At 40.2% G+C, this 13,832-nt stretch overlaps 1 protein-coding gene across 1 annotated transcript in view; it reads right to left on the reverse strand.

The window, feature by feature from the left end:
* Positions 1 to 13,832, reverse strand: part of LOC122794947 (uncharacterized serine-rich protein C215.13-like) — a 796,115-nt gene that overhangs the window by 244,000 nt on the left and 538,283 nt on the right. The window contains exon 5 of the mRNA XM_044063540.1: positions 3,668 to 4,093. Within this exon, the coding sequence (XP_043919475.1) occupies positions 3,668 to 4,093 (426 nt within the window). The remainder of the gene's footprint in view (positions 1 to 3,667; positions 4,094 to 13,832) is intronic.

Genomic DNA, 13,832 nt, shown 5'->3' on the forward strand with positions numbered 1-13,832 from the left:
CTTAGCTACCTGCCTACTAACATACTTCCCTACCCCCATGTATTACTTGGGACCCAAATGGTTTGGGGTGATTTGCTAGTTTTGCAAGGGTCCTAGTAGTCATTAGCCTAGTAACAACCTATGAACCTATGATCCCATCTTGTTGTTACATTCCCCCAGGACAATCGGGGAAATGCAGCCTACATACAAATACATAAATGTGTTGCTATTAGTTGCTAATTGCACTTTCTCCTTAGAATAGGGCAAACCCACCAGATCCTGGAATTTCTAAGAGCATTCCTTCCACTTCAAAGGAATGTTCTTAGTAAAAGTGTTTCTCTCACCTTGCTGAGAAAAGTCTTGCCTGTCTCTTCTGAGACACCACACTGTTGATCACAACCTCTTTGAGATCATACAAATTTCAGTCTACAGGACCTCATAAAATTCTTTTGACATCTGGGTTTTCACATCAGTAGCTGTCACAGTTGTTACCTTCTTGGTTTCCATTCAGTGACTTGTACAGTTGCTGCCTTCCTGGTTTTCACTTCAGTGATTTGTATAGTTGCTACCTTTTCTGCCTATACGTATGTACCTGTCACATCTGGATAACCCGTCCCCCTGAAATCATTGCATATAAAGCTTCGTTATTTAAGCTAACAATTTTGTTAATAGTTTGGGCAGCAATGGGTCTTAGGATTACCAAAATGACAAGCACCAATCACCTTTCAGCAACCATGACAACGTGTTCCATACCTGTAACCTCACCAGATATATAGGAGAAGCTGTTCTAGATGTGGGAATAGGCTACATCTCACAAAATAAACAATGTTTAGAGTCACACCTTCTAAAAATAAATGAATTAAAGACTTACTGCAGCATGACAACATCAGCAAGTTATCAAGGCCTTTGACTCTATTCCCCAAAAATGACAGTATGGACAGAATTTTAAACCTGAATATAAGCTCACATGTTATGTGATTGATTTCTAAATATTTGACAGAACCTTTGCAGTAAGAGTTACATTTGTCAGTCTCAGCAAGTAAAATGTCGCCAGCTCTGGGCTTTCTACTATTCGACATCTTTTTCTCAGTACTTTAAGCCACCACTCTTGGCCTGTGGCTACCTACATTGGTGAATGGCTGTAAACTGGGAGTTTTGATTTATTCCAGCCATGACTCTCAGTAGTGCCAACATGGGTCAGGCTATGTTGACAGCTTGTGTACAACAATAGTCCCACTACTCAGACTAAACATGGAAAAATATGGTACAGTTCATTTTGATAAACAAAACAAAATATTTGCAGCATAACATATAGGTGATATGCCCCTCTAATCCAATACTGTCATAAGAAATCTAGGCACCATTTTTGGTAATTCCTTATTTTTTACCATCCTTGTATAAGTCTCAACTAAAGGCATCTCCTCAAGATCCAAAGAAGTCATAATTTCCCTTTACTCATCTCTTATCAGACCTTTTTGAGGAGGTTGGCATAATAGTTATGGTGATTATCTAACAGACACAAGGTGCAAGGTTTGATTCTCACATGGGGTAATTAGCTAGGCTTAAAAAATCCCACAAGGGCAGTTCGCCTAGTACTAATCTACTAACTTATGAATAATGTTTATTTTAGCAAATATTTGTTGAAACATAGTGCTCAGCTTGAAAGATATCCAAGATATTTAACTGAAAACATTAATGGCTTCAAGACCTTCAGTCACCTGGACTGACTAGGCTGCCCTCTCCCTGTACTCAGTCTCTTACAGACTCCTCCATTGTGATCTGTCTTTAGCCTTTCAAGAAAGTCCCAACACTCATTGACCTCCTAGTCTTGCATAGAAAAAAAATGTTTCTCACAAAGACCTAAACCTTCATCATCAGATAAGTATGACACAATAGCATGATAATTTCATATTCCAATGCAACCTCTGCCTTTTAAAAAATCTCGACTGCCAGTCAATCTGACAGGAAACCTTCCTACCTTCAAGGCCTTAGGCAACCTAGATAATTGAATAGGCTGACTCAAATGTTCCTCTGGTCTGTCAGGTGTTACACTCCCTGAGATTAAAGGGAATGCATGAATATGGTTTACTGACTATGCTTGTAATGGTCTGCAGACTTATTACCAGATTATATACTACTTACATTTGAATTTATGAATCTAGGTGGACAAGTAAGGTAATTTTCATCCAAGATAGTTGTCCGGCAGACAAGTGTAGATATTAAATAAGTCTTACACAATGCACTACCCTAATTTCTGGATTTCTAATAAAAAGCAGTTGCTAAAAATTTTTATACAGTAATGACACGTGTGACCACAGCATTTCAACGGATGAAAAGGCAGCCATATAAAAAAGTGTAGATCTCTGCATTCTACAGAGTGAAGAGGATAAAAGAAGGTGAGGAAGATCAGAGAGACCACTAGGAATTAACATTTCATAGTGGTGTTTGTCAGGGGGTTTAAATAAGACAAACTTGAGATGAAACACTGCTTTGCAGATATTACTGATAGGGTGTTGTGGAAATCCATGTTGCATAATGTCAAGCTGGCAGCTATGCTGATCTTATACAAAAAAGTACAGTGTGAATGTAAAAGAACAGACTAGATAAAATGATGAGATGAACTAGTGGTGCTCAGGATGAGACAGACACTGAAAGCAAAGCAGACAGAACATTATGCAATCCATTTTTGATTATATTAAAGTGAATATCTGCTTCCTTAATATTTTATTGGCTCAGTTGTATTTATTCTGTAGGTAGCTCATTGCTGGTCTGTGAGACATTTTAAGAAATTAAAAGTAATGCAGTGTTGATATCAAACATTTGGAGAATCTTGTATTTTCCTGAGCTGAAATACCAATGAAGAATTAAAGAAAATATAGCATCATAATGATTCCACAAACATCTTTTCCAAACAATTCAAAGAGAGTACGAAGTGATGACTACTGGTACTGCTGGAAACACCTAACAGAGAGAATAAAAGACTGCAAAATATATTTAATGAATGTAAGCCAAACAAAATATTTTGGATAGGGCCATGTGCTCCCTTCCACAATCCCCATTGTGAGACCTTTACCGCAAAGCACTGTTCTCTAAATATACTAACTTTGGTGTGGCATAAATTCCATGAAAAAGAAAAGAATTTTATATTTAAAAAAAATCAACTTTTTATTTTACTCTTATTTGGTGAGGCCATGCAGATAATATGTTTTAGTTTAAGGGTATGCTGAAAGCTCACATACTGGGGGTGAGGCTACTGCTTCCTTTAACAGCACTTCTTCAAGGTTTAAAATTTGGATTGGTATGTTTTATTTTATGCAAAAAAAAAAAAAAACTTTATTCTGCAACTTATCTGCTATTGATTTCTGGTCTGAACCCTCTTTTGCTAACATGTTTATTTCCCTTTAAAGATATCAACAAAGTATACATCACCATTTTTTATTCAACAACCCCCAGCTCATTGAGACAATACATAAGAAAACATGCTTCTGAAGAAAACTTAATATGCTGATTAGACGCCTAACTCATAAAGTACATTATTGTTTAAATAAAATTAAATGTTCTTTATGCAGTATATCTGAAAAAAACTCATGTACTGATATATTTAACTTCCAAGACTCAGTAAATAACCCTACTTTAAATCTTTAAAACATGCTCATTTTGGCAGAAACCCATAGCTGTAAGTTTTTACCTGTTGGTGGTATGGTTGTAGTGGGTGATATTGTAGTCGTGGTGGTGGTCATAGCAGTAGTAGTTGTTGAAGTTGTGGTGGTAGTAGTAGCTGTAGTAGTGGAGGTTGTAGTTGTTGGTGTGGTAGTAGTAGTTGTAGTAGTAGTTGTTGTTGTAGTAGTCGGTGTAGTGGTAGTTGTAGTAGCTGGTGTAGTGGTAGTAGTTGTAGTAGAAGTAGTACTAGTTGTTGTTGGTGTAGTAGTAGTTGCCGGAGTTGTTGTTGTTGTTGTAGTTGTTGGTACAATAGGTTCACAGACCCCATTCGTTGAAGTATTTGTGATACAGTCACAGCCTGATTGTACTGTTGTATTGTAGCATGCTTGAGTACTGCAGATTTCAGGTTCCCACAAGTAGCCTTTCTCACAAATACATGCCGTATCATTACATTCTAGAACAAAAGTGAATAATTAACACGATTCATGGGTTTCATACCAGAAAAGTTAGTTCTGAAAGTAAAACAGTCTTACATGTCAAGTCTGATATATCAAATATATTTACAGACAATAATGCAAAACATTGGACCTGACTAATTAATCTTCACAGGTGTCAGAATGTTACACCAACTGTATAGTTTGACAGCTGCAGCATTATTCTGACAGTTACAAAGGCTAAAGGTGTGATTCCTTGATCACAAATGGATATTTTACACATGCAAAACTTCATACGTTTTCATTAATACCTTTTATAGGGGAGTCAGTACCCCTTCTCTGCATCAATTTCCTTTACAGATGCATTTAACATAACAAACAATTGTGATATCACTCTCTCTGTCTAATTGTATGTATATATATATATATATATATATATATATATATATATATATATATATATATATAGATAGATAGGTATAGATTAGACATGGGTATAGCTTAGACATAGATATAGATATAGATATAGATACAGATATATAATGTGTGTGCATAAATAGATAGCCAACTAGAACTTAGCATTCCTGTTCTGGACCTGTACTTACAAGGGGTCCAATGTTCACCATTACAGCCTTTGTGAGTTTCTTTAATATGAGTATTAAATAACACTGAAATTCCAATATGTTTACTAGAAAATGATATAATGTAATAATGATATTTTGTTGAACTGCCGTGAGGCCATCCAGGTCCTCATAAGTTCAAATACAAAGACAGTAGGTAGATCTTAGGAGGCAAGTCCTTATGTAACCCAATGTCAGGAAGGAAAAGTAGGCACTTTTTTATGAGGAAAGCTTGGCTGCACACCCACAGGAAGGGTTGTGCTTCTCACACCCTCTGACAACTATATATATATATATATATATATATATAAATATATATATATATATATATATATATATATATATATATATATATATAGATATATATATTTATATATATATATATATATATATATATATATATATATAGGGTTCCTGTCAGCAGACCGAAGACGCATGTTTTCGAATACGTCTTGGTCGAACTGACAAAATCGAAACTGCAAAATATCGAAGTGGCATGTAAGCAAATTCTTTCCCTAGGAAAGAATTCTTTTGGCAGCTTCAGCCATTTTTGGCACTGTAGTGCAGTCTTGGAGTTGGTATATTTAAGTAGGGTGTGGGGCACAGCCCCATAAATAAAGTGGGGCCCCCCACTTAATCTCATGTTTTAATCTGCTTTCTTTTTTTTTTTTTTTGTTGGAACAGCGATTTTTTTTTTCCCTTGGAAAAAAATCACTGTTCTGACAGTTTGGTTTTGTAAGCGTTCGCTTACATGGGGTTGATTAATCACCGTTCGCTTACCTAAGCGTTCGATCTAATATAGACCCTATATATATATATATATATATATATATATATATATATATATGTATATATATATATATATATATATATATATATGTCTGTGTGTGTGTGTGTCTGTGTGTGTGTAATATAAACTATGTAAAAGCAAATGTCACATATATGTTGACTTGCACAGTTTCTAACAAATCAGTTCATTCAGATGCTTACAGCATAAAAGGTATTGCTCAGTTATTCATAGGATCACAGAATCATAGGAGGTTACAAGGCTAACAGCACCAGGGTCCCTACAAGCCAAGTTCAACCCATGTTCCCACGGATGTCTGATTCAAGCAGACACTAAAATTCAGCACCTATTGCCCCTTTCCAAGAGGTATACAGGTGGAACCCTGGCGGTGAATTTCTGGTTACCCATCCAACTGTACAAATTTTGCTTAAATAGGGTCAATGATGGGCTTTGTTTATAGAAAATAAAGGTGGAAGGAATCAGACCTTGTACCTTGAGCATGTGATGCAACTCATTAACAGCTCAGAGCTTTAGTCTTTTGTGCTAACTGGCAAATTCAAGCACTTGATCACCTGAAATATTTGATGAATGGAACCTTCAATTAGTGAGGATTTACTGACTTGTCTTATAAGATTTCCAAATAAAAATTTAAATCCAATTAACTTCATTAATATGGTAGTTTTGCATGTTTTCAAGACATTTTAACAGAGCTGACTAGCAACTTCTGCTTAACCCTGTTGTTTGATAGGTTCATAGGTTCATAGGTAGGTACTAGGCTATTGACCCTAGGGCCTATAAAAGCCTAGCCAAAAAGGTACCCTGGCTTTCGCCACCCAAGAAAATTATTTTCCTGTGCCCCTGTCAAGCAGAACCACAGAAATGATCCCCGGGGTGAATTTCCTATTACCCATCCAATCATCAAGATTTTTCTTGAAGAGTGCTAATGAGGAGCTCTGTTTGACATAGATAGGTAGTCTGTTCCAGAGTATGGGAAGTCTCTGGGACAGGAATCTATCCAGCATGTTTTGTTTATTGTGGTGACAAAGTTTAGGTCCCTAGAGTGTGTAGCTCAGAGGAATTGAAATTTCTTTAAGTGGAGCATGTCCAACAGCTCCAGGTTTGACATAGCTTTGTATATTAGGCAGAGATTGCCTCTGAGTAGGCGATATGCGATGGAGTAAAGCTGAAGTTTTTTGAGACGGTCTGCGTAAGGCATCTGTTTGAGGCCAGTAATCCTCTTTGTGAGGTATTTTTGCGTCCTTTCCAGTTGTTGTAGATGTCTTGTGAGGTACATACCAAAAGGGGCATTGTACTCTATAATGGGTCTAATGAGTGATGAGTAGAGGGGAACAATGACCTCTTTTTTTCTGGATGAGAAACCTTTTGTGATGAGGTGTGCCACGTAGAAGGATTTCATGACCACTGTGGCAATGTGATTATCAAAGGAGAGACTACTGTCCACCTGTGTCCCAAGGTCTCTTATCACACTTTCGGTGTTAAGTAGACTACCGCCTATGTAGTAGTTCATGGGTACAGAGTTTTTACCAAAGGGGATGACAATGCACTTTTTGGCATTGAGCTTCAGACCATGGCTTTGACACCAGGCATCTGTCTCAGTGAGGCCCTTTTGTAGGATGTCCACATCATTAGGAGTTTCGATTATGGCTCCTAGTTTGCAGTCATCTGCAAATTTCGTTAGCCAAAGATCTTCTGTGTTAGCCTGTACTTCAGAGAAGTAGATACCAAACAGGAGAGGAACCAGGACTGAACCCTGTGATACTCCACTTGTCACTGGTCTGAAGTCTGATTTGGAGTCTGCTACTTTCACAGTGTGGGTTCTGTCAGTAAGCCAGTTGGCAACCCATCTTGTGACATAGGGATTTATACCTAGTTTAGTGAGTTTATCTATAATAACAGAGTGGGGGATGGTGTCAAACTCCTTGTCGAGATCTAGTTAGGCTGTGTGAACCACCTTACCCTCATCTATGGCTTTGGTGACTACTTCAAAGAAGTCTATCAGGTTTAAAAGACATGATCTGCCTTTTACAAACCCGAACTGTGTGGGATCCAGAGTTTGAAAATCTCCAATGTCTTTGTTTATTAGTTCCATGATGATACGTTCCATGGCCTTCCAGACCAGGCTCGTCAGGCTAATGGGGCGGTAGTTCCTGGGGTCTGTTGTGGCCCCCCCCTTTGTGGAGTGGGATAACTGTTGTGGTGTGCCATTCAATGAGCACAAAGCCTGAGGTGAGGCTATGATTGAACATGGTACTTATGTGGGGTGCCATTTCATTCTGTAGTTCATGTAGAAGGCAGCCTGGGATGTTGTCAGGTCCCATGGATTCTGTGTTCTTGGCTTTGGAGAATGAGGTTTTTACCTGTGCAGCCATGATTACAGGAACTTTGCATTCTTCCGTTATAAAGATGGGCCCTTTAGGGGGTGAGAGGGGGGTAAAGTTAGCACTGAACCTATCTTCCAGGATGTTGGCAATATCAGTTGGTTCTGTATATTTAGTGTCATTGTGCTGTAACTCAGAGTAGATCTGGTGCTGCCATTGAGATTCTTGACATAGCTATAGAATGCTTTGTGGTTGTCTTTAGAATCAGTGGCAATTTTGTTTTCATAACTAGCTTTGGAGGATTTTATGAGGGATCTCAGCTTCTTACTGAGGCTCACCAGGGAGTTCCTCCAATCGTGGGATTTTACTATTTTTTGCAACAGTTTCTTTCTTCTGTTGTAGAGCTTGTTTATGGCAGAAGACCACCAGATTGGATTCCTTTTTTTGGAGGATAGCATCTTGGTTCTGTTAGGGATAGCATGATCCATGCACTCGTGTAAGTGCTTATAAAGTGCATTTGCGTAGGATTCAGCAGTCATACCTCTATTGTCCATTTGCATGGGTGTCGTGAAGTTTGCCACTTCTGTCTTAAGAAGCGTGAAGTTGGCTTTGGAAAAATAATTTGCGGTTGTTTTCCTAATGGGGGGTGGGACCGGGATGTGGATGTCTAGGGGGATTACCTTGTGGTCGGATCTGACCAACAAGGAGCTGACCTCTGGTGTGGAACACCGGTCACCCATGTTGGTGATGACCAGGTCTAGGATATTGCTGCCCCTGGTGGGGGAATGGATAAGTTGATCCAAGGTGTTAGAATTGATGATTTCCAGAAAACGTTGAGCAAAAAAGTTGGTACATGAGTAGTTTTCCCAGTTAATGGTAGGGTAGTTGAAATCACCCATTATTAGAGTGTTGAGCTGTACCTTAATATTTTCTAGTGTATCAAGAAAAGAGGAGTGGGAATCCTGAGGCATGGTTGGGGGTCTGTAGCAAGCTACAATCTGGATTGCGGTTTTGCCCAGAGTTAGTTGAACTTAGTTCATAGTTTATAGGTAATTACTAGGCTAACAGTCTTAGGAGGCCTTTTTATGCCTAGCCACATTTTCCCATTTGTAAATAACAGGATAAATTACCCAGGGGCATCTTTGTTGGGTTTACGTGGTAGATCATTTACAAGCTGTTTCTGTCCAAAAGGGGTATGGGGGCAATCCAGGGGTAGATTTCCAACTCTCCATTCATTAGTCCAGGCTGCATATGTATAGGATTGGGAACAGACTGCTTTACATGGATTGAAAGCCAGTTCTATATTAGTGGTAGTATCTGAGACATATAGCTGGCCCTCCAACATGTTATATTTATGTTGCTAATGAGGTTTAGATCTTTGATTAGATATTTGTAATGCTGCAAATGTGCAGCAAGTCCATCGGTACTTGGTCAGATTATGCCTTGTAAGCAAGGCACAAATCACCTCTCAGTTGTCGTTAAGAGACTGAGTATAAAGATAACACTTTAAGGTGGCCTGTATATTCCATGTGGTTAATGCCATGTATTGTTTTTATTTATTTGACATTTCTTTCCCAGAAAAGTGTGAATGTGCATGCATTTTTCAGCAGAAGCAGAGGGAGAAAAACTCCATCGACATAATAAAATTAATAAACTACATATCTTAACACACTAAGTAAATTATATAAAACAGCAGTGAACTTGTACAATAGAGAAAAATTAGGACAAACATTTAAAGATAACAGGAAAATCTATATTCAAAATAAATACAGTTCAATCAGTAGAACATTCATTGAAATATTGAACTCCAAGAATGAGATATTATCATTAGTTATAACAGATGATGTACATAGATTCATAGGCTGGTACTAGGCTATCGCCCTAGGGCCTGTAGAAGCCTAGCCATAACAATTCCCTGGCTATTGCTTCCCACAATATTTACTTCCCTGGAACCCTGTCTAGCAGGGTGACTGACATGATCCCCGGGGTAAATTTCCTATCTCCCATCCAGTCGTCAAGGTTCCTTTTGAAGAGTGCCAAGGAGGCGCTCTGCTTGACATGTATGGACTGTCTATTCCAGAGTATGGGGAATCTCTGGGTTAGGAACCTATCCCTCCAGCATGTTTTGTTCATTGTGGTAACAAGGTTTAGGTCCCTGGAGCATGTTGCTCTGATGGATTAGAATTTCTTTAAGTGTAGCATGTCCAACAGCTCTGGGTTTGACATGGCCTTATATGTTAAGCAGAGATCGCCTCTGAGTAGATGATATGTGACAGAGTATAGCTGAAGTTTTTTTAGTCGCTCAGCATCGGGCATCTGCTTTAGGCCTGTGATTCTTTTAGTGAGGTGTTTCTGCAGCCTTTCCAGTTGTTGAAGATGTCCTGTGAGGTACATACCAAATGGGGCGTTGTACTCTATGATTGGTATAATGAGGGATGAATACAGTGGAACAGTGACCTCCTTTTTTCTGGACGAAAAGCCCTTAGTGATGAGGTGTGCCACATAAAAGGATTTCCTGACTGCTGTGGTGATGTGGTTATCAAAGGTGAGACCACTGTCCACCTGTGTTCCTAAGTCTCTTATCACACTTTCAGTGTTTAGTGTACTGCCACCTATGTGGTAATTCATGGACACATGTTTTTTCACAAAGGGAATAACTATACACTTCTTGGCATTGAACTTGAGCCCATGGCTCTGACACCAAGCATCTGTTTCTGTAAGGCCCTTTTGTAGAATATCCACATAATTGGGGGATTCAATAATGGCTCCCAGTTTGCAGTCATCTGTGAACTTTGTTAGCCAGAGTCCCTCAGTATTGGCCTGTACTTCAGAGAAGTAGATGCCAAACAAGAGCAGTCCCAGGACTGAACCCTGAGGTACTCCACTTGTCACTTGTCTGTAGCTGGATTTGGAGTCGGCTACTTTTACAGTGTGGGTTTTGTCAGTAAGCCAGTTGGCAACCCATCGAGTGATGTAGGGATTTATGTCCAGCTTAGTAAGTTCATCTATGATTCCAGAATGGTGGATGGTGTTGACGGCCTTGGCGAGGTCCAGATAGACTGTATGGACTGCCTTACCCTCATCCACAGCTCTGGAGACTGATTCAAAGAAGTCATTCAGGTTCAGGAGACACAATTGGCCCTTCATGAACCCAAACAGGGTGGGGTCCAGTGTTTGAAGGTTGCCAATGTCCTTGTTTATAAGTTCCATGATAATATGTTCCATGGCCTTGCAGATGGGATGGTAGATCCCTGGATCCAAGGTGGATCACCCCTTGTGGAGAGGGATAACTGTAGCTGTGCGCCACTTAGTGGGCACAAAGCCTGAGGTGAGGCTATAATTAAACATGATACTTAGGTTAGGTGCCAGTTCATTTTGTAGTTCATGTAGTACACAGATGCAGATGTTGTCTGGTCCCATGGATGCTGTATTCTTAGCTTTGAAGAGTGTGGTTTTTACCTGTGTGGCCGTGATTACTGGAATTTGGCAATCTTTTTATATTGAGATGGGCCCTTTATGAGGTGAGAGGGGAGTGGAGTTGGCACTGAATCGATCTGCCAGGATATTGGCAATGTCCTTGGGATCAGTATATTTAATGCCATTCTCTTGTAGCTCAGAGCAGATCTGAGCATTGCCATTTAGATTCTTGACATAGCTATAGAATGCCTTGCAGTTGTCTTTGGAATCTTTGGCAATTTTATTTTCGTAACTATCTTTGGAAGATTTTATGAGGGATCTCAGCTTCTTACTGAGGCTGGTAAGGGAGTTTTTTGCATCCTGGTATTTTCTTCTTTTCTGCAACAGTTTCTTCCTTCTGTTGTAAAGTTTATTTATGGCAGGGGACCACCAGATTATCTTCCTTTTTTTGGAGGAGAACATCTTGGTTCTATTTGGACTGGCACATTTCATGCACAAGTGGATGGGCTGATACAGTGCTTTAGTGTAAGAGTCGGCAGTCAAACTTTCAGTTCCCATCTGCATGGGTGTCATGAAGTTTGTCACTTCTGACTTGAGCAGCATGAAGTTGGCCTCGGAGAAGTTTTTTATGGATGTTTCCTTACTGGGGGGTAGGGGTGCGATGTGGATGTCAAATCTGATTAGCTTATGGTCAGACGTAACCAACGAGGGGGTGACCACTGGTGTGGAGGATCGATTTCCCATGTTGGTAATGACAAGGTCCAGGATATTGGAGCCCCTGGTGGGACTATGGACTAGTTGGTCCAGGGCATTGGAATTTATGAATTCCAAGAACCGTTGGTACATGAGTAGTTTTCCCAGTTAATAGCAGGGTAGTTGAAATCACCCAGTATTAGGATGTTTGGTTGTATCTTAATATTTTCCAGTATGTTTAGAAAAGTGAAGTGAGAATCTTGGGGCATCATGGGGGATCTGTAGCAAGCCACAATGTGAATTGCAATCTTACCTAGTGTTAGTTGCACCTGGAGAATTTTGGATGCATTGTGTTGGGCAACTAGCCTGGAGGTGTGAATATTCTTGGTGAATATGGACACTCCTCCACCTTTACTGTTTCGGTGCTAGTTTGGTGACCAAAAAGTGTGGTAAGAGTTGTAGCCTGGTGTTGCAGGGGTGCTCTCTGGAGCCTTGAACAAGGTCTCAGTTACTGCACAGATATCGATATTCTCCATTTTGAGGAGTGTTTTGAGAGAGTGCATTTTGAGGTTTAGACTTCTAGCATTGAGTAGCATTACCTTCAGATTTTGCATACTTGTACCTGTTATGGTGGTGGTTTTGTCCTTTAAGCCTTGCCTAAAAAAGCACTATAGGGGTGGCAAGAGCCTTAGCCAGTAACCTGAATCCCAGGGTCGACAGGTGCAGACCATCTCTGGCAAAGCATCGTGGTTTGTTGATCATGTCTTCCCAGGCAGACAGCTACTGGATCCCCTTTGAATGACATCAGAAGCTTAGCCAATTGTTGAAGTCAATCATTTTATCCTTATACTGTGGTATCATTCTGGGTGAAGGCAGGATGCTACTCAAGGCTAGGATCATACCTGCCTGGGCCACATGATCCAAGAGCTCTTCCATGTCTATTTTCATGTAGTCCAGGGAGGTACGTCTCAAGTCATTCACTCCAACATGGACAATGACAGAGTCATATTTGTACTTGTTGTGGAGTGACTTGAGTGCATGCATTATGTGGTTGATCCTGGCACCCAACAGGCAGCTGACTATTATTTTCTCCTTGTTCAGCCTGGCAAGTGGGACATCAGTGTGCCTGACTATAGAGTCACCTATGACTAAAGTGTTGGGTACGTTGTCTTGCCTTAGGGGCTGTTGTTGGGTAGCACACTGGTGTTGTGAGCTATGTGATACTTTGGTTGTGACTGGCGTTTGTTTGCGTTTTAGCTTCAGAGGTCCTTGTTTCTTGGGCAGGTTAATGTTAAGGGCCTCTGCATATGTGGGTTTAGTGTTGCTATGTGTGGGTGTTGGTAGTGAGAGTTTTGAAGGGCTATGTGTTGCTTGAGGTGTAGTGCTTGTGTTAATCTTTTCCTCTTGATTGTCTAGCACAATATTGGCTGGAGAGAGCTTTGCTTCCAGTTTGGCTATGTAAATGCATCTCTCGCAGGTTGTAGTGTTGGGTGGTAGGAGGTGGTAGGTTCCTGACCCAGGTACTCCCCAGACTCTGGAATAGACTGCCCATACATGTCAAGCAGAGTGCCTCTTTGGCCCTCTTCAAAAGGAACCTTGATGATTGGATGGGAGATTGGAAATGCACCCTGGGGATCATGTCAGTCACCCTGCTAGACAGGGGTCCAGCCAAGTAAATACTGTGGGAAGAAATAGTCAGGGAATTGTTATGGCTAGGCTTGTATAGGCCCTACGGCCGATAGCCTAGTAGTAACCTATGAACCTATGAACCTATGAGAGGGTTGTCTGTGTAGATGAGGCAATTGCTGCATTGCCCCAGTATGCCCAGATTCACCAGGTGGACAGGAGAAATCACCGGAAGCTGACCCTTGGACATGCCTGGTTAGGTGCTTTTTTTTTTTTT

The sequence above is a fragment of the Protopterus annectens genome, chromosome 2.part1, assembly GCF_019279795.1.
Source record: "Protopterus annectens isolate FY-2018-M chromosome 2.part1, PAN1.0, whole genome shotgun sequence".
NCBI classification, from domain to species: domain Eukaryota; kingdom Metazoa; phylum Chordata; order Ceratodontiformes; family Protopteridae; genus Protopterus; species Protopterus annectens.